The sequence below is a fragment of the Aspergillus fischeri genome, genomic scaffold, assembly GCF_000149645.3.
Source record: "Aspergillus fischeri NRRL 181 1099437636266 genomic scaffold, whole genome shotgun sequence".
Lineage (NCBI taxonomy): Eukaryota > Fungi > Ascomycota > Eurotiomycetes > Eurotiales > Aspergillaceae > Aspergillus > Aspergillus fischeri.
The window spans coordinates 1,802,730-1,826,108 of NW_001509760.1; the positions used below are offsets into that span (position 1 = coordinate 1,802,730).

General features: G+C 50.4%; 6 protein-coding genes across 6 annotated transcripts; 2 read left to right on the plus strand and 4 right to left on the minus strand.

Moving 5' to 3' along the window:
• Positions 1-870: 870 nt before the first annotated feature.
• NFIA_053110 (pyruvate kinase CDC19) lies at positions 871-2,954 on the plus strand (the record flags this gene model as incomplete). Its single annotated transcript, XM_001257861.1, has 8 exons — positions 871-994; positions 1,087-1,131; positions 1,199-1,245; positions 1,313-1,393; positions 1,452-1,573; positions 1,673-2,506; positions 2,565-2,646; positions 2,706-2,954. The coding sequence occupies 8 exons, from the start codon at positions 871-873 to the stop codon at positions 2,952-2,954; spliced, it is 1,584 nt and encodes a 527-aa protein (XP_001257862.1).
• Positions 2,955-4,301: 1,347 nt separating this feature from the next.
• NFIA_053120 (1-phosphatidylinositol-3-phosphate 5-kinase FAB1) lies at positions 4,302-11,918 on the minus strand (the record flags this gene model as incomplete). Its single annotated transcript, XM_001257862.1, has 1 exon — positions 4,302-11,918. One exon carries the CDS (start codon positions 11,916-11,918, stop codon positions 4,302-4,304), a length of 7,617 nt encoding a protein of 2,538 aa, XP_001257863.1.
• Positions 11,919-12,660: 742 nt separating this feature from the next.
• NFIA_053130 (uncharacterized protein) lies at positions 12,661-16,572 on the plus strand (the record flags this gene model as incomplete). The annotated part of the gene is made up of 2 exons (XM_001257863.1): positions 12,661-12,810; positions 12,874-16,572. The coding sequence occupies 2 exons, from the start codon at positions 12,661-12,663 to the stop codon at positions 16,570-16,572; spliced, it is 3,849 nt and encodes a 1,282-aa protein (XP_001257864.1).
• A 558-nt stretch (positions 16,573-17,130) lies between these two features.
• Positions 17,131-18,237, minus strand: NFIA_053140 (SUR7/PalI family protein; the record flags this gene model as incomplete). The annotated part of the gene is made up of 3 exons (XM_001257864.1): positions 17,131-17,538; positions 17,594-18,046; positions 18,100-18,237. 3 exons carry the CDS (start codon positions 18,235-18,237, stop codon positions 17,131-17,133), a joined length of 999 nt encoding a protein of 332 aa, XP_001257865.1.
• A 1,561-nt stretch (positions 18,238-19,798) lies between these two features.
• On the minus strand, positions 19,799-21,030 carry NFIA_053150 (glycoside hydrolase family 5 protein; the record flags this gene model as incomplete). The annotated part of the gene is made up of 6 exons (XM_001257865.1): positions 19,799-20,328; positions 20,380-20,477; positions 20,524-20,588; positions 20,637-20,789; positions 20,837-20,895; positions 20,946-21,030. 6 exons carry the CDS (start codon positions 21,028-21,030, stop codon positions 19,799-19,801), a joined length of 990 nt encoding a protein of 329 aa, XP_001257866.1.
• Positions 21,031-22,065: 1,035 nt separating this feature from the next.
• On the minus strand, positions 22,066-22,924 carry NFIA_053160 (SGNH/GDSL hydrolase family protein; the record flags this gene model as incomplete). Its single annotated transcript, XM_001257866.1, has 3 exons — positions 22,066-22,269; positions 22,321-22,576; positions 22,638-22,924. 3 exons carry the CDS (start codon positions 22,922-22,924, stop codon positions 22,066-22,068), a joined length of 747 nt encoding a protein of 248 aa, XP_001257867.1.
• Between the last annotated feature and the right edge of the window lie 455 nt (positions 22,925-23,379).

Genomic DNA, 23,379 nt, shown 5'->3' on the forward strand with positions numbered 1-23,379 from the left:
GGTTGTCATTAACTATGCATGCTTACTCATTATGCTAACGGCTGCACACAAACGGAAAGAGGACTAGTGATTTGGCCGGTGTACGCATTGGTCATGTTCCTGCGGCTGTTCGCTAAGCCAGAGTACGGACTACAAAGTACGGAGTAGGACTTTGGCTGCCAATATTTGAACAGCAAAATGCTGAGAAGCTCTCTAAAAGCAAACAGCCTGCCAATCAGAGTCTGAATCTGCTCGGTCAATTCGGTACTTGACTGTCCAGCAGCCAGAGGCACCAAGTCCTATCAAATACCTTATTTTATGTACCTGCTATCAACAGAAGCTGATGCCAATAGTCCTCTATGCTAGTAGCCCCTGAACCTTTTCTTTTTCTTTTTTTCTTTTCTTGGTCCAAATGGTCATTGCTCATCCAGGTAGATCGTGCGCAGAGTTTACAGGGGTGCAGGGCTATTTCTTTTCATGTTGCGACCTGATAACAGCATTCTGAAGTTAGATAAGGCTAGTAACCAAAATTCAAAGATGTGATTAATATTATCTCACAGTGAACTAATTATCCATCTACTAGTAGACACTGCCTAGACTACACTTAACAGACTGTAAACTACCGCGTAGATAATTTTCCCTGCCCGCGGGGGCACCGGACGGCCAACAGTATTTTCCCTCCCGCGCACGACGGAGCCTGACTGGAGCCCCTCCCTCCCTCACCGGAGCAACTCTGGTCCTGGTCCCTCTTTTTTTATCGACACTGCTGCTCTGCTTTCACCTCAATCCAACTTCCTCCTATTTCTCCTCTCTCCCCTCACCACATCATCCATCTCAAGCAATTCCTTCTTTTCATCCTTTCTTTAAATTCCATCAGAGAAGTCGTTCAAAATGGCCGCCAGCAGTTCTCTTGACCACCTGAGCAACCGTATGAAGCTGGAATGGCACGCCAAGCTGAACACGGATATGGTTCCTGCGAAGAACTTCCGTCGCACCTCCATCATTTGCACCATCGGTATGTCGGAACTTCTCAATCTTATCCTGGGATATCCACACTCCTACGAATTGTTTGACCTCGCAAGATACTGACGTTGGTTGCCTCCGCAGGCCCCAAGACAAACTCCGTCGAGAAGATCAATGCTCTCCGCAGAGGTACGAGCGGGGAATATTTCCTCAGAGACTCCCTCCGTCAACTGTATGAGCTGACAATTTTCAATAGCTGGTCTCAACGTCGTTCGCATGAACTTCTCTCACGGCTCGTATGAGGTTAGCCTGGATCCAGCGCCCCAATAGCTTGATAGGAAGGCTGGGAGCAGAATTCTGACGTTTCTAGTACCACCAATCTGTCATCGACAATGCCCGGGAGGCCGAAAGAGTCCAGACCGGACGTCCTGTTGCCATTGCTCTTGACACCGTGAGTTTCATGACATCCAGTGCTTCCCGACACCATTCAGCTCTGACTCCCACATTAGAAAGGACCTGAAATTCGTACCGGAAACACCGTCGGCGACAAGGACATTCCTATCCAAGCCGGTCACGAACTCAACATCACCACTGACGAGAAGTATGCTACCGCCTGCGACGACAAGAACATGTAAGTATACAGAATATCCGAGCGTTGTTGGGTTCCGTTGTCCCCGGAAAACGCAAGCTTTCCATTCTAGGAATAGGTGAGCTGACGATAACCTGGCAGGTACCTCGACTACAAGAACATCACCAAGGTCATCGAACCCGGCAAGCTGATCTATGTGGACGACGGTATTCTCTCGTTTGAGGTGCTCGAGATTGTTGACGATCAGACCCTTCGTGTCAAGTGCCTGAACAATGGCAACATCTCTTCCAGAAAGGGTGTCAACCTGCCTGGCACTGACGTCGACCTTCCCGCTCTCTCTGAAAAGGATATTAGCGATCTCAAGTTCGGTGTCAAGAACAGGGTTGACATGGTCTTCGCCTCGTTTATCCGTCGCGGAAGCGACATTCGTCACATTCGTGAAGTCCTTGGCGAGCAGGGCAAGGAGATCCAAATTATCGCCAAGATCGAGAACCAGCAGGGTGTCAACAACTTCGATGAGATTCTCGAGGAGACTGACGGTGTCATGGTCGCCCGTGGTGACTTGGGTATCGAGATCCCTGCCCCCAAGGTCTTCCTGGCCCAGAAGATGATGATCGCCAAGTGTAACATGAAGGGCAAGCCCGTCATCTGTGCCACTCAGATGCTCGAGTCCATGACATACAACCCCCGCCCCACCCGTGCGGAGGTGTCGGACGTTGCCAACGCTGTTCTCGACGGCGCTGACTGCGTCATGTTGTCCGGAGAGACTGCCAAGGGCAATTACCCCACCGAGGCTGTCAAGATGATGTCGGAGACCTGCTTGCTTGCAGAGGTCGCTATTCCTCACTTCCAGGTCTTTGACGAATTGCGTAACCTTGCTCCTCGCCCCACTGACACCGTTGAGTCTATCGCCATGGCTGCCGTCAGCGCCAGTCTTGAGCTCAATGCTGGTGCCATTGTTGTCTTGACCACTAGGTATGTAATATCGTTGTCGTCTGCGATCGATCGAATTCCGCTAACAGTGGATTCTTAGCGGTAAAACTGCTCGTCTTCTTTCCAAGTATCGCCCTGTCTGCCCTATCATCATGGTCACTCGCAACCCGATGGCCGCCCGGGTAAGTGCAATCTCATTGTCATCGTTGGACAAGTGAGCGTCGCTAACTGTGCAATAAAGTACTCCCATCTGTATCGTGGTGTTTGGCCCTTCACCTTCCCTGAGAAGAAGCCCGACTTCAATGTCAAGATCTGGCAGGAGGATGTTGACCGCCGCCTCAAGTGGGGTATTTCTCACGCTCTCAAGCTCGGCCTCATCAACAAGGGCGACAACATCGTCTGTGTCCAGGGCTGGCGCGGTGGCATGGGACACACCAACACTGTCCGTGTGGTCCCTGCTGAGGAGAACCTTGGCCTTGCTGAAGAGTAAATCTGATCCTGACTGCCATTTCTGGTGGATAACACGGTAATGACCACGGTCGGATCATATGCGACAAGGGGTTGTCTTATCTTGGACTTTGTAGATATGTCTCGACGACCGATGAAATCGCGCGCACTCCAGACAGTCACCCATCTTTCTCACTGCGAGGTCTCGCCAGTGGATATGATCAGACATGTAGTGATGAAAACATAGCAGCCCGGAGGAGCTTGCTATTTTTCACCATTAAAGTTGGATGCGCAAAAGTGGACGCTTACCCTGGGGAACATAAATTCGTTGTGGATCTTGTTTTGAAGCGTTGATCAGCCATCATTCGGGGGCAGTCTCCTAATGCTGGATTAATGAATCGCTCATGTATATGATGAGAACGAAATCAATCACTGTTCAGTGTAAGATGTTAGTAGGCCCTTTCTATGTTAGTTATGGGGCAGCGCTTGTCCGTGTTGATGTTAACCGGTCACGCCTTGCTGGAGAATCACGTAGAACGACTGGACGTCAAATGCCGCATCAAATGCCCGGAATGCTCATCACTGAGGGCGGACGAAGAGATAATCTTTCGCAGCATGAGAGAAAGGAGAAAGAAAGAGAATCAAGGGAGCGATGCGGGGAAAAGACCCTCGCACGCGGGTCAGGAACAGGAAGGAAGGAGCAGCTGAAGCCGAGGCTCGGCCGGCGTCCTGAGGCATGCGTGTTTCTCTCTGTCAGATCCGCGACCACACAAGGAATCTCACAATAAGAATCAAAAGAAAGGTGAACAGAAAAAAAGAGAGATTTACTGTTAGATTAAATTTGTGGAGAAATTAAGATACTCTGACTGATCCTAATTGAAAAATCGAGCTGCTGAACAGCAAGCAAATCATATGCCCCGAGTCTCCCCACGGTCGTCCCGAAATCTACCGAAAGTTCGGTCACTTTTCGCCCGGTGAAACGGAAGCCGAAGAAGATAGGACTACATTACTACATTTGATAGCTGGTCTTTAATCTTTGGTTTAATATGCCCGTCTCTGGGGCGCTTGATTGTTTGTCTGCCAGATGCTTTATATAAAAATATATTCTCAGGAGTGAGAAAAAGGGAAAGTCATGCCACAGTATAGTCACACGTCGCTGAGTACTCCATGGGTTATGTGCTTGTGTCGTATTGCATATCTCAACAAAAACATATCAGAAAGGAATGTACAATGCTCTGAGAGAATGCTAAAAGTAAATGACTCAAAATGCCCTCTGTGTATGTGCACGGCCGTCAACGCCTCCATTGAATGCAAGTCATAACTTCTGGTAGCGTGCCAGTTATACATGAAGTGTCGTAAGCTCGTAAGGTTGTCGTGGTGACTACATCCGTCAAGTTTGGCTCTGAGAACCACCGGAATCGGCATTAGCATCTGCATCGTCACCATCGGTGCTCTGAGGAGGCTGAAGAGGCTGAGGTGCCTGAGGTAGGTGATGGACATGGGCTTCCGCAGGCTGATTTCGATATGGTTGGGTTGGTTGGAGTTGATGCCAGCAACTGGGAATGATATTAGCGATTGCTGCCAATCGAATCCCTGGAACTACATACCTTGGTGCTTGAAGCACATATCGAGCCATTGCCTCTCTGAATCGACTCTTATACTCCTTGGGACTGGTGACAGTAGGCCGATTCTTGCCTCCGCCAGCAAATCCCCGGTCCTTGATCCATGATTCCAATTTTTTGTCCCAGGTGTACGTGCGGATGCAATCAATTACACCTACCACCAGCTCCGACCGACTCTCGTCAATGGCAATCATCAACGAATAGTCCATAACATTTTGGCGACCCAAGAAGAGGGTGTCATTCCAAACGCTCTGGCTCAGGAGTTTCTTTGAGTGTTCCCTGGCAAACAGTGGTGTTTCATAGATGAAGTCCACCATGTTCTCGTCCAGAAGCACTTCGTTGCGCTCCCCCGTGCTCTGGACCTTACGATTTCTCATCGAGCCCTTGAGATCGAAAATCCGTGTCGGCACTCGATCGTAGAAGAGATTTTCCATCAAGAGCAAAAACCAGTTGAACTCTGTTCCTGTGGCGGGATTCTTGATGATAACCTGGTAGAACCCAAACATCTTCGCAATGGCAGAGGGCAGCTCGTGGAATAGCGCCTCAGACATGATCTGGAAATACGCCGGAGCAAATTTGAGAAACGCCTGTGTCTCGATAGGCGAAAGCGATTTGAGAATGAACCGATCATCCAGGGTCTTCAGAAACAGAGAGTTTGTCTTGCCTCCTTTGGAATCCCATTTAGCGCAACGAGACAGTGATTCCACAATTCGCTCTGCCACGCCACACTTTTTCCGCAGGGCGTCGAACTGCTCCGCATAGAATATCTTGCACAACATCTTAGCCTGCCCTTCCTGAAATTGGTACTTGAGGTGAGTGCCAGTAGACCTCAGCAATGCATGTTCAACCCGTGCCTCGTTCATGGCGTCCGAGCCCTCTTTCGAGGTCGACTTCTTTTCGTCAAGTTGCTCATATCGTTTCTGGATACTGGCTAGCTTTTCTTTATAATCGCTCGAGGCAAGCGCGAACGCAACAAGGGAGCTAGGCTCGTCTTCTCGCACAATGATATCGCAATCTGCGAACACATGATCGGACATGCTAAGGGGATAATCGAGGGATGCCCAACCGCTCGCAGAGCGCTCCGACCAGAAATTCGTTAGCATTTTCAAGAGGTTGCTTCGCTCATGTTTCGGGAGCTCCTTGAGATCGAGCTGTTCGTCCTCCGGAGACAGCTTAGCCAGTTCATCGTTCGAGTCAGTCATGTGGAGGTCCTCGGCTAAGGCTCGATCTTCATCGCTATGCATCTCCTCCTCACCCTCTGAGACAGTTGGGCGATCGCCTTGGGTTTTATCTTCAGTCGTGGATGGATGAGTGATGGAACGCTGCAAGACGGGTTCGCCCCTAGGTTCTTCTTCCGAAGTTCTCTCCAGCAATTCACCGCTCTCAAGGCTCGACTCATTGAGCGGAAGGCGTGGTGTCGAAGGCATGAAGTCCTCTCCTTCGCCCGAAGGCTCTCGCTCCTCAACTGCGTCTCTAACATTCTTGTAGACTTCCACAATCGGCTTTGATGATGCCAATGGGTACGCCCGAGAATGTGTGCCCTTAGCAGCTCGTTGCTGTCTTTCTCTCTGGCGCTCCTTCTCGAATTCGCGACTCAATTGCTCGAAATGTTTGGCCAAGTTCGAGACACGGGTGTTATTCTTTCTACCCGGGACAGACCGAGGTATGAGCGATGGACCAGGCGCTAAACGAGAATTTCTAAGCGCAGTGAGGCCAAACCGGTCCGAAAACTTTCTGTCCGAGGGTTTAAATTTGGATTCCGGGGTTGGGCTCGAGAAGTTGTCTGAGCCGCCAGAGCCTGCAGCTCCTGTCCTGAAACCACGGAGCGGTACACCCATCTTTACTCTGTCCCTCTGGCCTTGCAATGGTTGGGACTGGGCGCGGAGAAGTGGAGGAGAGGTCGCTTTTCCAGTGCGTCGGACAACCCCTTCAGCAAGCCGAGGAATACCCGAAGGTGTGGGTTGTTTAAATATACTTGCAGGTATTTGAGAATCTGTATCCACATTTTGACCTTGGCTGTCCCCTTGCTCAGTAGGAGGATGCTCTGGTGAATCTTTACCTGACTCAGCGGCATCCGACGTGGCACCAGAGATGCCCAAGCTGCTTGCAGATTGCGTGGTTGAAGGCGCCTGCTCCGACATAGCCGATCGAGCAGTGGATTCAGGGCTCTGGGAGCCCTCCGGCTCATCAGGCTCGGCTGCAGGAGGAAAAGAAGGTTCTCTCTCCTCCGGGCTCGGTGATGACGGTAGTGGGGCTTCATCCTTGTACGAGGTAGCTTCATGGACATTCTTTTCGCCCGAATCTTCTTCTACCACGGATACGAGGACATCCTGAGCTTTCTCGGGTGACAGTGTCATACGACGCATTGGGCGCGGGTGTTCAGTCATTTGGTCATGACCACTTTCGGCCTCGGTCGGCGTTGTCGGGGGCTCTTCAGTTGATGTGAGAGACGTCACGGAGGAGTCCTTATCAAGGAAGATCTTCTTCAATTGCAGAGTCGCCAGCCGCCTAATGTCTTTTTCTGACGGGAAGAAGTTTTTCTCAAAATCAGCGAAGGCAGTATCCCATTCCACGACTTTTTCTTGGACTGAACGGAGTACTTCATTCAATGGAGTCACTTCCCAGTATCGCGAGCTAATATACTTGTCTTGTAGCTGCTTGATCAATGCGGCGTGGTCCTCGTTGGCTTTCTTAGTGAGTACCTCAATCTCGGCCTTGCACGCTTCTGCCAACTTTGGGACGACACTATCAACGTTGATGCCCTTTAACCGTGCTTTGACAGAGCCCATGAATCGGTTCAGACGCCGTTCTATCTTGAGATATACCTCGTTTCTCAATTTCAAGTCGTTGTCCACTTTCCAGGTGACCCTGGTTCTCGGAACGATGATTTCAAGCAAATTGATGGTGTCGTAGTGGATCCGCAGGGCAATGTCTTTGTAGCCGAAGAAACGAAGATGGTCGCGTTGCAGGTCGTGGGGACAGACACCAGCGCGAGCGTGCAAGTTCTTGCTATAGAAAGAAAGCTCCAAATACTTCCCAAACGAATATTTCCAGGTGCTATCTGACATGGGAAAGACTTGTGTTTCGTTGCCGCAAACTTTGCAGCAACTCCACATGAGAATCGTGTCCTGAAGACCTCGTAATTTTGATGGATAGGGCTGAACAAATACGCTTATCTGAGCCTCTCCATGTACGTATTGACGGTGATGTTCAAACATCCGCTTCTCACAGCCATTTGCTGTGCAAATGGCGTTTGCATTCTGGCAAATGTCCTCCACATATTGTCCAACGGTACAGTCCGGCTCGAATATCGTATCGTCACCGTGCTCGTTATAGTACTCCAGAGCGAACAAATCAGGGCCGGAGCAGGGGATAGATGTGGTAGTGCAGACCAGACTAAAAAGCACGACTATATTCTGGTGGGCGTATGGGTCGAAGAGACTGGAGGCGCCCGAGATGTATGCTTCCCATTGGCGCTTTTGGGTCTGATAGTGATGCAGGGCGTTGTCGTATTCGGCATCATGAGCCGCATGCAGAACTTCCTTGACTTTTGGAGGAGCATTCTGAGGAGATTGATGAACCATTTCAGGTGTTATGAGAATGAACTTTTGCGACTTGGCCTTCTCGTCTGAAGCTTGTTCGGAGCTGATATCCTGATCACGAAGACGCTTCAAATATGCGAGCCTTCGTTCCATTTCTCTAGCACGTTTCAGAAGATAAGGAGGCTCAAACTTCACGAAAGGGGAAGCGGATAGAATCTTCGTCTCAGTGTCTCGCACAATATCTTCATAATAAGTCGGCATGGGAACGTCATCGGGCACTTCTGTGCCATCTGTTGTAATAGTGGCCTTGCCGATAGAAGCAGGATCGCTTTTCTTCTCATCCGATCCTCCTTGAGAGCAGGGCTGTACGGTAGCAGACCTGTCATCCGATTTGATCATCGTAGATAATGTCCCAACATTGGCCGCTTCGTCGCCAGCATTTGAGGCGTTTTCTTCAATTGACGTGGGGATCTGGGCGAATTCGTCTCTCATCAAGCATGTTTCCAGCCTCAGATTATACACAACGTAGACCATAAACTCTGTTATCCTTTTCACCTTCGCGAGCACATTATGGTCGCCTCCGCGAAGAACAATCGTGCAGCCAAGCTCTTTGCGACAACCAGAGATGTACATGTAGGTCTTCTTATGACCGTTGTACACGTATGTCTTGACATCAAAGCTGCCACAATCACTATGCACCGGAGTCGTCACGAGTTTATCCATAGAGGTTATGATCCTAGTTTGAGTACACCGAGAGACGGCTTCAAGCACGGACGATTTGACATTGTAAGCCGTCGCAATGTTGGCTTTTTCTAGCAGTTCTAATGCCAAGCCAGATACGTTTTTCTCAACCAGAAGTAAGTTAGGCCGCAAAGCAGCTATTCGGCTGACGAGATTTTCGAGGAACTCTCGCTCTTGGCGAATAACGGGTTCCAGGCTCATGAAGTGTTGCTGGTGACGAGCGTATTCAAGAGGGAATGTGATAATTAAGATCCGCGGATGGGGAATGCTTCGAGGCATGCTTTTGAGAGCGAGGTTCTTGGTAAACACTAAGCCTGATACGTAGGACGTGTCACCCGGTCGGCCGCCCAAGATCTTTTTGAGCTTAACATAGTGCCGAATGTCCATGTCGTCGCCGTTCTGGACGTCTGGATCGACTTCATCGGCGGCTTTGAGAAGTATAGGCAGAAGTGCAGTCTCCCAGCTGTTAGAGTGAGGCACGGAAGCATCCTTCAGCAGCTGACGAAGGAGTTTGCGAACATGTTGCAGGCTAGCTTTATTCAGCTCTACCGGGGGAGCTCCCGCTCCTCTCATAGATGAGCTTCTGGTCATCTTGAATCCGCTCGGTGTAACTCCAGTCGGAAAGACATGACCAGAGGCATCATGTGGATTCGACACACTGTCCTTCGAGGCTCTGGGAGAATAGCGGTGGATACTGCTTGCAACGCTAAGATTACGCCGACGGGAAGGGCGTGGCAAATTGACAGCTCTCGAGCTGCCGACTTCATCTCCATCACGCGCAGAAGCAATGAAGCTGGCAGCGCTTCGCTCTCCGAAAGCAGACCGGCCCTTTTTCACGGCAGCCAAGAGGCCACCAAAAGTCGTCCTTTCGCTGTCGCCTCCGCTCTTCGACAGAGAGCCCTCCGAGACTGCAGATAGCAAACTTGGTTGCTCATCCCCGCTTGATGCATCGTCAGAGAGATACTGCGCTAGGTCTGGGTCGATAATATTATCTTTGTGAAAGGCAGGCAATCGAGCTCTCACGGGGTTGTCTTCCACAGTCCGCCGTTGAAAAGGCGCCCGATCATCGTGGAAAGATTTGAAGTTGCGAATGTATTGTTGGCGAGAGTGATGACGCTTGTGGCCCATTGCGTGCGGGCGTCCATTCAGGGTTGATTTGAGGGATCTTGACGAGGTAGGTCTCACCAAGGGTCGCTCCGGGCCGATTTCAAGCACGGCTGAACGGCGGTTATGGCCTTCCCCTGCGCGTCGTGTTGCTGGTATCGCCATCGTAGGCGTCTTCATAACGTGCTCGATAGATTGAGATATTATAGACGACGAGTCATCGTCATCGGCGGACGTTCGTGAAAAATTGCCTAAGCCTAGCTCGGAAAGCCTGGGATTTAACACCATGGGGCTCTGTTCGCTATCTGAGAACTCGGAAGAGTCGTCGTCATGTCCGTTGATCATAGCTTCACAAGGCTTGCAAACCCGGATCGATCCAGGTTGACCAAATCTGTCGCCTGGTATCAAAAGGGTACACTTGGAGTCGAAAATCTGGCCGCACGTCCGACAGTGATGCTTTCGTCGAAATGTGGAGAAGGTTTCGCCGCAATGAAAACAATCTTTTGCATTCTCATCGCGCATCCAAAACTCTTTGCTGAGTAGCTTGCTCCTGAGTTGCGATACAACCCCATCACCTCCGGCATTTGGACGTTTACTTCGTCCATTATGACCGGGCAAAGAGTCCACAGCGGTATTTATAGGCGCCAAAGCGGGAGGGTCGGCCGCTGCTTCGGTTGAGTGATTTTTGGACGTACCATAGGCCGAGAAGCGGCTTAGGCTGGTCATACCTGGTCTGTACTTGGGTTTATCCTTGGAAGGGGCCTTTGATAATGCGTCTAATTTCGGGTTCCCATCCATCAGCGACAAGGAGGTTGCGCCTGTAGATGGACCCTGAGAATTATGCAAGGAACCAGCCCTGTTACTAGGCAACTGAGAAACACTGGTTGTTCCAGAGCTCGCAGTTACCGAAGCGCGATCGAGGTTGAAAGAGGCGGCGGAGTTCGACCTGATTCTCTCTTGAGCAGGTGACGTCCCCTCGACTTCTCCCTGGGTTGTATGTTTTGTCATTTGCAGCGGCGCAGGCAATGAAGGCTCGAGATCATGTGAGGTACGCCGCTCTAGTCTCTTTGTAATGTCGGATGGTTGACTTGTCAGCTTCGATTTGTTGCTGGAGTCTAATGCGGCATGTGCTTCGTTGGGCGGGTTGTGGGCCTTCGCCGACAGTGCTGGTGAGTGCGTTAGTCGCTCACTGAAACCGGACGAACTCATTGAAGGAACATAATGGTTCTCCTCTCTCTCAGTACCCGTAGAGCCCATGGTCTGGAGGCTGCTGGAAGATACATTGACGGAGGTGTTGCTCGAGTAATGCGTGGGTTCCTTGACAGCGCTAACATGAAGTTCAGTAACTGTCGGATCTACGGTTGCTGCATTGCTGGTAGATTTCGGTAAGGGCACGGTAGGAGATTTAAGTGCAGGCGAAGGAGAGACAGAGGCCTTGGAGGATATGCTTGCGGCTTTCGATGAGAGCTTCGAAGCTTTCCCTGTAGGCAGATCGTGAGTGTTTTGAGAGCTGCCAGGCGTTGGAGATTGCAGCCTAGACCCCTGAGAAGAGCTTGGGTTGAGTTGCTGAGCCTCGGCCAAGGGACCTGTTGAATCAGCAGCGGACTTGGAAACTGAGCGCTCTGGTGGTGGACTCTTGATTGCTGGTCCGTCAGGAGCGCCTTTGTCCGACGCTTTCCCAACACCGCTGACAATGTCTCTCATTCCTCCTACAGAAGTTCGAAAACGGCTGTACAACCCACTCAGACCACCTTGCAGCTCTGCTGAAAGATTCTTTTCTTCTGTAGCGGAGGCCGGAACTGGAGGGCTAGTGAAATCATTGAATACGGTGAGAGAATCCGACTGATAGGCAGCCGTATGTATCTGATCAAGGGCTGCATTCAGACTTTCCCGTTCGGCCTGAGTTGAGACGGAGGCTCGTGAACCTCGTCGCCCAAGGGGGAGGAAGATGGATGACGCGGATGGACTTGACGTCCCTTGAGAATGTTGATACGCCATTTGAGTTCCTTTTGTCCAAGCAGCGGCGGCACTGTTGTTATACGCTCAAAAGGATCAGACCGCGGTCAGTCTAGCTTAGTATGTGTCAGGTTTCGGAAATTCATGTGCGTGAGCTGCTGCAGAACAGCTCGCTGTGGTCCTGAGGCGGAACAGTGAGTGAAGCCTGTGAGGTAAGCACGGAGCCTGAGCTGGTAGAGTGAGCATCATCTCAAGACGTGATCTACATCATGAACAGACATGCGACCAAAGGCAAGGATGACTATTCATCGGAAACGTCATGTGAAGGGAAGGAAGTTGATTGTTGACTGATGCCGTCTTTCCAACGATGCGGCGGACATGTGCGGTGCTGCCCAATGACGTGGATGTGGCTGAGGCACTTTGTGGCTGGTGCTGATTGCCACTAAAGGTAGGCGGTCCTGCCGCGTGGAACCGCGTCAAGCATGAAAGGAATCATAGAGAGGTACGAGGGGTATTGTCGTGAATAATAATAGTGAATTGACTCCAAAAGACTATGGTCAGTCCATTTTTGTACAATGAGAGCACGCGCTCAAGCCTCGGAGTGATCTAATATGGAATGCATTCTATTATTGCAGACCGTCCGTTCAATTCCAGCAACCACTCCGTACAACCATAAGATCTTTCAGTGACCATGCAATAATACCTTGACTTAGCCTCCATTTTTCATGGCCTAATATGTTACCTATGACATTTTCAATCCTAAGCCAATTGCCTAGTCTGCACGATGGCTTCTTCAGGGATCTGGATCTCTCCTCTGATTGAACGATCGCTAAACCACTACCTCGAGGGGCCAAACAGCGAAACCCGCTTAGAAGATGATGGAAGTAATCTGCGTTTCGCAGACAATAGTCCACATTCGGCTCTGATAGTGGAAGTAAGTAAGCCAGAATGATACCTACCGAGCGGCATTTACTAAAGAGTTCATCTTTGCTACTAGTGGACGGAAGACGAGAGGTCACCCATGCCTATTTTGACGGACACGAATACCCAGATTCAAGCGATCCTTGCTCGAGAGTCGTTAGAAGAATATCATAGGGACTACCCTGACCGACCGTTAAGTGGTACGCGAGGACATACTATAAACTTATTGGATTTCGAGCTTGTCTTCGAATATACCACCTCAGAGCCGAAGCTTCATCTATACGTCAAGCGTTTCAGCATCGCATGGGACAAAAGCAGGTTCAAGGGGCCGCCACAGGGCAAGAAAATCAGAAACAAACGTGAGGTGTATGACTTGATGCGGTCTGCCCTTCTGAAGGCCAAGTCTCGAGAGACTGCCACCACAGATAGTGCGAGAAATGGGAACCACTCCGATGAGTCGATAAAGTCTCAGGACGGCGAAACAGATGGAATGGACGACTCTCAAAACCAGTTAATGTCTCAGATGCCCCCAAAGCAACCAGTAGAACTCTTTGCTAGTGCCTTTGCCTCTGCGAAGACGCTGTTGGGTTCCTTGAAACCCTCTGCTAGGCTGGCGCAAGACTCACAACAAAAGAAAGACAATGATGCGAATGTTGTTGCCTCAGGAAGGGGTCATCATGCCCCTGACGAAGCAACAAAAGAGCCTAATATCAACCGTTGCGCCGCGCATATCGATGAGTTGTCCGCAGGTCCCTTGGTTGTTGACCCTGGTCAGAACGGCAATGCAACCGTCAAGGAATCTGATCAAACTGATACCGACACGGCTGGTAAAATACCAGCCAACATCGGCAGCGGCAAAGTGCCTTTCAATACTAATACCCAGGAGAGAGCCTTGACAGATTATAGCAGAGGGCCAGACCACGCATTGAATAAAGAGGCAGTCCCCAGCCAGATTGTCCAGAAAAATCATTTGGAACAGGTTGATCCAATTGTGGAGACTCTTCCCACAGATATTCATACCAGCAATGCAGATCCTTGGGATGGTATGACAGAGATTCGAAAAGAAGACATCACTATACCCAAGGATCAGGCAAAGCTGCTAGACGAGCAGGCCAAGCTTTGCTGGCTACCACCAGCCCCTGGCCAGGGCTATCCACAACCCAACGTGCCCCCTTTGCTCCTACAGCAATGGAACGAGATTGCGTTGCAAAGAAGTATTCGGACGGAAGAACGTAGAATCAAGGAATTGGAGACCTTGGAACTTCACGGATCCCGTCCGAGCTCTTCGGGTGCTACCAGCTCCACTGACTCGGCCTATGAGACCCCAAGCGGCGATCGGATCGAGTGGTCGCAATCTCCTCCGCGGCGTCAGGACCTACCTGCGGACAGTAGCCCGCCCGAGGCAAGACCAGTAGAAAGACCAACTATGGATAAACGCGATGGAGGAAATGGGCCGTCGGATCAGCCACCCCATGAGGTGGAAGAGGAACGACGGACAAACTTTCATCAGGAAGTATCGCATGAACAGGAGGAGCTTGAACATTTACCAGAAGGTGCACGAGAGTCCCACGAATCTATTGCACTTCCTACCGAATTGCGCCTACGAGAGAGCGGGGAGACGCTTCCTCAGCTTGACGACGGTGACGATCGAACTCACCTGCAAGAACGCCAAGTTGAGTTTGACCAGATGAGTGAGGACTCGGTAATGGATACGTCTGTTCCTCGTCCGCTGGGGGTAGACCCAAGCCAATCAGAGCAAGAAATTGGCAGCTCGGATCCATCGCTGCTGGGTTTGTCCACTCAGGTGCAAGTGCAGGTCATGGAAACTCCTGCTGCACATCTTGTTCGATTCCGCCAGCTTACTCAAAGCACAGGCGGTGCAAGCCAGGAGTCGCTACAGCCAGGGCAGTCATCGTCCCCGGCCGCAAAATCATCTCAATCACGGATTTGCAATACCTATCGTAGCAATGATGAGGCGAAGGATCACACTTCTCAGGACTTGTCGAATTCAACGCAACCGCATCCGCATGGGACTGCGGAATCCAGTGAAGTCAATATAATGGAAACTCAGCTCAGCGGTGGGGAGTGGTCATTTTCAGGCACGACTCCCTCGAATTCTGCTCAAGTGTTGAACTCTTCTGGCCCAAGGGACCGTGAGCCGAGCGTATTTATTACTGCATCCCCGGGCCATGCAGAAGAGTCGTCGAATCCATTTTCGTCATATCGAGAGGCTCAATATTCTATGCAGACAGACGATGGAAATGGAACGTCAACTGGCTTGCCCAGCCCCACTCAAGTTACCCCTACTAGGCATCGAGTGCCTCAGTTGAAACGACGCGTGTCTGAAATTGACATAGAGCAGACTCCTCCTTCGAAACGACCAAAGATGGCGTGCAGCGGAGACGGCGACTCTGTCCAAGAGCTTGCGTTCAACGTGATTTCGCGCCGAGAAACCTACATCAACCGCTCCGCAGAGCACGCTGAGGCACAGAAAGTCTACGAGAAGTTTCGGAGTGACTACCCCGACTACGATGGCGACTTCAACCATTTCGCGATGTTGTGTTCCAAACTACAGGCACTGCGGGCTAAAGGTCATTTCCAAAGGTCGTTCCTCTGGGATGATTTTGTTATCACGCACTTGAAGGAATATGAAGGTTACCTCAACCAAATCGCGGCAGCTGACCTTAAGATACTTGAGTACGAAAATTTCTTCGCCTCCTATATATTGAGGCCGTCGTACAAAAAGCGCAGTCTCACAGCGAAGGGGATTGAAATATCTGCTGCGCAGCATGAACCTTCGAGGGCCGCCACCGTCCCAGCAATCCCGCAGCATGAAACAAACACCTCATTCACCGGCAGCCTTGTAGACAGATTCTCCAACTTCCACACGCGCTCCTTTGGACCTGAGACTCCAGCCTCACAGTCTGCAACCACGGTTGATCAACTAACATGGAGCACGTCGCCAGCTTCTCTTAGAGAGCCAATTCGCGACTCATTCGCAAAAAGCCGGCGCGTGGTTGAGGAAACACTTGAGATGGAACTGACACCTACAAAAGTCACCCGTTCACACGATCCTGCAGCCAACTCGCCGTCCGAAGCGGTGGCTGATCGGCTGGAGCGACCCACGCCTAGGCATCGCGACACGATACAAAAAGGCAACCGCATGGTCGAGGAGGAGGAACCATATGATATGGAGGTGACGCCTAAAGTCACCCGTTCAGATCGCGTCCATGATATTCCGAACCAAACAAACCTTCCACCGGCTAGAAAATCTCTGGAACCGCAGGTAACTACTGGGGTTCCTTCGTCTGTTGTCAACCGCGAAGATGACGACGCGCGTAGCATTCCCGAAACCATCGCCAACAATGACGAAGTCGAGCAGGGCTCGACAGACGAAACTCACGAGATTGCTAGCGTCGAGCTCGGAGAAGACGGACGTTCCACCGCTCCAGCGGCAGATGAGTCCGACGCTGAATCCGACGCAGTAAGCGAGGCCGACAGTTTTGACGAAGACTGGGTAGGGTGGCACTGCCGCCGACTTCAAAGCACAGGGCCGTTTTGGTCCGACGATCCCAACACGCCATTCAAGGTGTTGGCCCGAGCGGATGCGAACGTGAGGTCCGAGTTACTGCGCCGTGGGATGGCCCGTTTCCCTGTCGACGAGAGAGGAGTCATCCAACCACTAGTTGACTATCCGCCAATGGTTTCATTGCGCGATTTGCTGGACGGACCTCCTCCCAGTCCCGCGCGTCCATCAGATGAACCGCAAGGTTGATCCACCAAATTTGCCTCTCCTCAGTACATCTATATCGGCTTCCGCCCTTTCTGCAGGTTTCCTAAACTACCTTTCCCCGTCCACACCTTCTATGAAAGTATCATGCATTTATTCATTTATTGCCTTGCTTCTCGTGTTTCGGAAAGGAACAGTCTCGGTGCAGAGTATATACCCATTAATACAGTGTGGCGTTGAGCGGAAATAGAAAGATGATACCAATCTACACGGAACGGAAAGAGATAGTCATAATCCATGAATTGAAATATAGGGAGGGTATCTATGTCGTAGATATCAATCTATCTCCAGCCTGAAACCATAACCAGGCTCTGTGGCAGCAACAAGCAAATCAAGTTAAATCAAGCCACCCGAAGCAATATACAGATAAATCCAGAATCCAGCAATATCCATATTCGTAAGACATTTCTCCGACTCTAACAAAGAAATGTGTCATTGAGCAGTTCGTTTCGCTAATATCAAAAACGCCAGGATGTCGGTGTAGTCTTTTCTGTGGTATATCCGTAACAACTCAGGAGTTGTCCATTGATGATCAGGATCAAGTTAGACATGGCGGAAGGGCTCGTAGGCGTTGTTCCTCATATTCTGCATGGGAACCTGGGTACTGTGAGCCGGAGGAGGCGGGTACGAAGTGTTGCCAAAGGCAGCAGGGGTCTGGTTGGCCTGAGGACCAAGAGGCTCATAGGTATAAGGTGCCTTTTCGGCGGTGACGCCGCGGGTCTTGCTGGAGCCGTGGTAGGGGGAACGGCCGGAGCAGCAGCATGAGGAGATGATCCAGAAGAGGCTGCCGGCCAGGGAGAAGGCGACCGCTAGCCAGGTGGCGACGTAGATGTTCTTTCCCATGTAGCCCTTGATGCCGTAGTCCTTGAGGGCCTCGTTGAAGGTGCCTTTCAGAACGGTGAAGAGGGCGGTGGATGTGACGGAGGCGGCGGTGATGAAGAGGAAGGAGACCTATGTCTTGATGTTAGTGACGGGAGTATACAGAGATGAAGGAAAAGAAACGTACAGCTGAGACAAGGCTGGTCACGCAGCTACCCCAGCGACTGCAGATGGCAAAGAGACCGACGACGAGCTCGACTATGGTCGCGATAAAGGCAACGATGTAGGCGATGAACATCCACTTGGAGACATTCTTGTAGACATTCAAAGCCTTGGACAGATCGTTCGGCAGGACGTCCTCCACACCGGTATCGTTGAGTTGCCAGATTGTGATGGGGTTGAAGTAGAACTCGGCCTTGGGTTTGGAGCAATTTTGGGTCTTGTAGTTGCCGTTGGTGACATCTCCGTCACAGTAGCCCCAGAGACCGATATCGTAGAAATCCTTGATCTTGAGTTGCTTTTGTGCCTCGTCGAGGGCCTTGGCTAGGTCGCTACTCGAGATATCGACGCCAGCTGACTCGAGAGCGGAGTTTACCGCTGATGTTACTGATGACGAAGTGGTCAGGTTTTGGAGATTGGCCTGTCGGAAGTTAGTCTTGTATGGATTTCGGCTCTTCTGCTGGATAAACATACTCTGAAGAAGTAGAGGTCATTGAGTGTGGATGAACTGGACTTTGTGCAGCCCAAGCCGACCATAATAATGCATACTAATGAGGCGATAGTAAGTGCATATGGTGTAAATATGCACGCAATGCGACCGGCTTTGCCCATATTGTGTATTGGTGATGTGGAGATTGCTGAGGGTTGTTGGATAGTGGGATAGTAGCCTCTTGCTTGTCCGCTTCTTGTTCTTGCGACTCTTAAATCCTTTGACAGAGACTTCAATGAGAGAAATCTAAGCTTGAAAGTACAATGAAGTTGAAAATGAGAGCCAAGTGAGATGGAAGCAATGGATGGTTTTATTATCTGCTCTGCGACGATCTGAACGGCCTCAGGCAACAATATCGCAAATTGTTTGGGAGGCGCAGCCAGTGACAGGATCAACCAGGATCAGCGAGCCAATAAGACGCATGGAAACACGGCTACGCCACGATGCGTTTCTATAAATTGACCAGCACCCAGATTACGTACTCCTCTAAAATCCTGTAACCAGCGGGACATTGTACTAGTGTCTGAGAAGTTTCCAGCGCAACGTGTGGAACCAGCAAATTAGCTGCACCAAAATGCCCAGATGGGGTAAGGGACACGAAAGCCTCGTGGCGGGTGCCATACCGCCACGTCATAAACGGTGGCTGGGCTGCTGGCGGAGGATTTTATCGTTCGAATTTACAGTTTCATACAGATATCGAAGAAGTGAAATGCAGATACTGACTATGGACTCTTTACGCTAAAGAGTAACAAGATGTTTAGCAAGGTGCTGATGGCCGTCAATTAAACTACATGACCCCTCGGAACCATTTATCTAGAACTTCAAAGTACCATGATCAGCCTGAATCAGGTGATCTACAACCTATCCCACCGTCATTACCTGACTGCTTTCACAATGTGATAATCTCAACTATCTAGTACCTCAGTAGATATGACAATCTCATAGACGATGTAGATGCAGCAGTGTGCTCTTGGCAGATGCTATCATCCAGCTCCCATTCCTCCTGGTAGTCAACGACTACTAGTTTTCCGGATCGGTTGTCTACGATTGGGGGCTCTATTACTGTCCTGTGAGAATACTCAGAGTGTGGGATTTAAACTCAACCGGTCGCGAGCTGGAATTTGCTATTTTTGACCTAGTATGAGACTATGAGCTGCGTGGGCGACGGAAAAGCAACGCAAGGTATCTCAAAGGATGAACCTCGATTAGGCTCCTCCATTTCAGTCTTGGCACATATGCATACAGTAGATAGTGGATGAGGTTGATGAAACTTAACGGACTACGCCTCGATTTTAGGCATCTCAATTTTCGTGCAGACCAGATCCTGAAACTAGCGGCATCGAGTTCGACAGCTTCTGAAGATTAAACTCAGACAGTGTCTTGATTTAGCCTGGAGCTATTCCATCACAGGAAAATTCGATGCATTTAAGCTAGTGGCTGTGAAGACTGTTAGTGTAGTACTGTGGGCCTAGATGCATAGTGGACATAGGCGCATGCCACAACGTTGGGTCTCGCTTCTACAACAATAATATACTGGTGATATCAGGCGATCAGTAACTATCAGAGGATACTAGCGAACGCACCATTCGATCTCTCTTTCAATACTACCTAAGTACACTGCTTGATTGCTCAACTCACGCCCAGCAACCATCCCGACTAAATACACGTTCCTATTCAATTCTCTCAACCCAGGTAGGGCTCCAAGATGTCCAACATGCCCACATAAGCTGCACCGCTCGGAGGCTCCATGTTGAACATATAGTTTCCCCACCAGGGGCCAGCCGCCCACCAGAGGGCTCCCTTCCACACATCCGTGTTCTGAGCCAAGTACTCCAGCATTCCTGAAATAGCGGTCCGGCACTGATCATTGACGCCACCAGCGAACTCCCCGATGATGCCAACCTTGCCGTTATCCTTAAGCCACTTCGTTGCGGCCGTGACCCGTTCCTTACCAATCGTGGTAGACACGCAGCTCTCCGAGGTGCCGGATCCATCCGAGTCGAGATACTGATGCATCTCGTAGACGATCTTATCCTGGGGATCGGTCAGAGCCTTCAGGTTGTCATTGACGTCGACCCAGGTCCAGGCGCCGCTCCAGGAGTTGCCCTCCACGAATATGTATTGCGAGGTGGCTCCTGCGGCGCGGATACCGTTGATGGCGGCCTGGTTGAGGTTCAGTACCAGTGCCTGGTCCATGTCGTGATACTCGTTGTCTAACATCTCGGGTCAGTGAAGCTCATGAGAACCAAATGAGTTAGCCATACTAGTATCAAAGATGACGAGATTGTTGGACTTGAACTTTCCAGCCAGATTCTGCCAGAAGGTCTTGAAGTCGTCGGTGCTGGAGATAATCTGACCATTGCTGAGTGGCGTTAGATCAAGTTCACAGCATGTTAGGCACTACTCACTATCTGCCAAAGTTGTGCGGGTCCAAAATGGCATAAGATCCTGCCTTAGTGACAGCGTCCACAACCTGGTCGAGTCAGCCTCATACGTCCAACATGCTGCTGCTCAAACCCACCGATGTCAGATTGGCAAGGTACTCCTCATTATAGGAGCCTGTCATAGAGCTTGGCACCAATCTCTCCATGAGGAATTGAACCCGGAAGATGTTCATGCCCTTCCCGATCAATGTGCTGATTGTAGAAGGGTCCGGGAAGATGAATTCTTTTCCCTTGATGTTGTTAGCAGCAGTATATTTCTTTTAGAAGCACAACATACATAAGAGCCAGGAATGGTGTTTTGGCCAAACTCGGCTCCAGACTCATTGCTTCCGAACCCTGCAGTATGTCAGCGTCCCTTTAATCCAACGTTACCACAGGGAACCAACATTGAAAAACCGAAGCTCTCTTTGCAGGAGCAGCCACCGCGGAGCCTGCCGCAGCAGCAATGAGCACAATGCTACCGAACTTCATGGTGACCAGAAAAGGATGTTCTTTAGAGACCAAAGATAAGGAACGACTCAAAGGGAACGACTCAGGCTTGACTTGGTTGCCGAGATTCGAACAAGGGGAACAAGACCTGCTATATATTGTCTGGCAGACCGAGCCAGGCTAGCTGGGCTAAGCTCTGACACTTCTCTGCACGACCTGTCTGTTAGGATCGCGGGTCATACCCCCGAGGATTCTCCACGGCGTCAGGATGAGACTAATGGTCCTTCATCAGTCGATTACCGGGTTGTCGGACCGTTACATAAACTGCAAACCTCCAAATCACACTCCCACTAACAGCATATTGCAGCGTTGCAGACTGCGAATCGAGTATTGATCGGCGGAACCTGACAAGCGAGGCAGAAATCGAAGCAAGAGATGGGCGGATGATGCCGAAAGCCTGGAAAAGAGTAGACGTACATGGCTGCTACAGCATAGTGGATCCAGCAACCCCATACGGAACCTTGTCTATGTCTCTATGATAATCCCACGATTCGGGTACCGTCTTGGCGACTTTGAAACGAGCCGGAGATTGATTTCTTTGAGGAGAGGAAGATATTCGGCAGTGATCGTCGTGTCAATTGTTCCGGGTAGATAAAGGACAAACGGAACGTCTCCTCAATCATGCCCGTGGCATTCTGGGAAAGAGATTGACATTCTGATGTACAGAAGTTGATGACCGGCAGGCAACCTTGAATAAACGTGTAATCTCCCAAGGTTCTTGGTGTAGACCTGAATTGTGCGTGCGATGGGCTTTAATTGATTATTGGTCCCGATTTGGCATAACATATATTATCGAGTCGGAAGGGGAATTTACGCAAAAACGAATGCTCAAACAAACAAGACAGTGGTGTAATTGAAACCAATTCAATATGATCATTGTCGCGCAACTCTAAATGCCATTGATTTTCGATCAACTACGTTTCAACATTGACGTCTTGGTTCCTAGTCATGGTCTGTCATACCCAACTGCAAGATTGACCAAGCTACGTTATACCAAATCATAGTACTGCTCAAGAATCACCACGCACCAAGGGGTGCCAGACTAGCCTTCATATCCTCGGCCTGGCGCTGATGATACTTAGTCCCAGGATGGTAGTCATTCCACCAGACACATGACATGCCGTTTTCATTGATGCAAGTGGCATCAGGGAAACCGTAAACGGTAGGATTGTCGAGAACCTTGGTCATGAACGACCACGAGTCATAAAGAACCGCAGTGACCTAAATCTGTGTCAGAGTGACAATCACAGGGCAGACAAAGTAGCACCTTACGCTGGTATTGTTAGACTTGAACCTCTCCACCATGGTCGCGAGCTGCTGGTTATAGAAAGCTAGATAAGCCGCCGAGTGCTCAATTGCCCAGTCGCCCTGCTGGATGAACATAGGTGTCCTGTTTATCGGGGGAACGTTGACAAAGAGGAATTTGCGTCCCCCGGAGCTATAAATGTCCTTTGCGAGGTCTTCAAGTCGACCGATCAGCTGCGGAACAAATGTCGAAGCGTTTGTACGGTAGTATGCATTCCCGATACTACTCCCAAGTCAACATCTCACCCCAGTCCAGGCAACAGGGAAAGTGAAGCGTCACGTACTCATTGATCCCAATCCAAAATGCGAAAACGGCATCCTCGAAACTCCACGGAGCAGAAGCCGGCTTGCTGCTATAAGTCGCATCAAACGTCTTCACTTGCCCAACAAGATCGTTTGCAGTGCTCCCAACGAGCGAGCCATTGATGGTTGCGCCTCCAACAGCGAGATCGTAGCTCAGGACGAGAGATGCGTTCTCTGCGGTCGTCAGATATCCGACCCAATTCACGCCTCCTGCCGTCGTTCCAGTACCTGGCTTCATATGAGCAAGGGCTTTGGGAATCAGAATCATGGAGTCTCAGTACTCACCTAAGGCAGGGTTGCCCATGGGATTGGAGGCAGAAGGTTGTTCACCAGACGTACTGAATCCGGTTTGGGAGTATGAATCGCCACTGCGAGATTAGCCATACCCAAGAATAGGATAGGGAGAGCCTCCTACAATGTAAAGAAGTACGTCGTCTCTAACGCCCGTTTGATGGGGGTTGCAGCACCTGTCGAAATGGTGCTTGCCACCAGCCAGAGCAGTTGAGATTTCATCTTCATGACTATCCTCGATAAAGAGCAGTAAACCTCCCACACTTGAATAAGTCGTCTTCAGGAAGATCTTCATGTATATATTGGCGACGGTTCTTGTAGTGACCATAAAGGTACCAGAATCCACCAATACAACGCCATCCCTTGCGCCGTGCACCTTGGCTTCATACGTAAAAAGTCATATACATCTGTAAAACATCTCATGGTCACAAG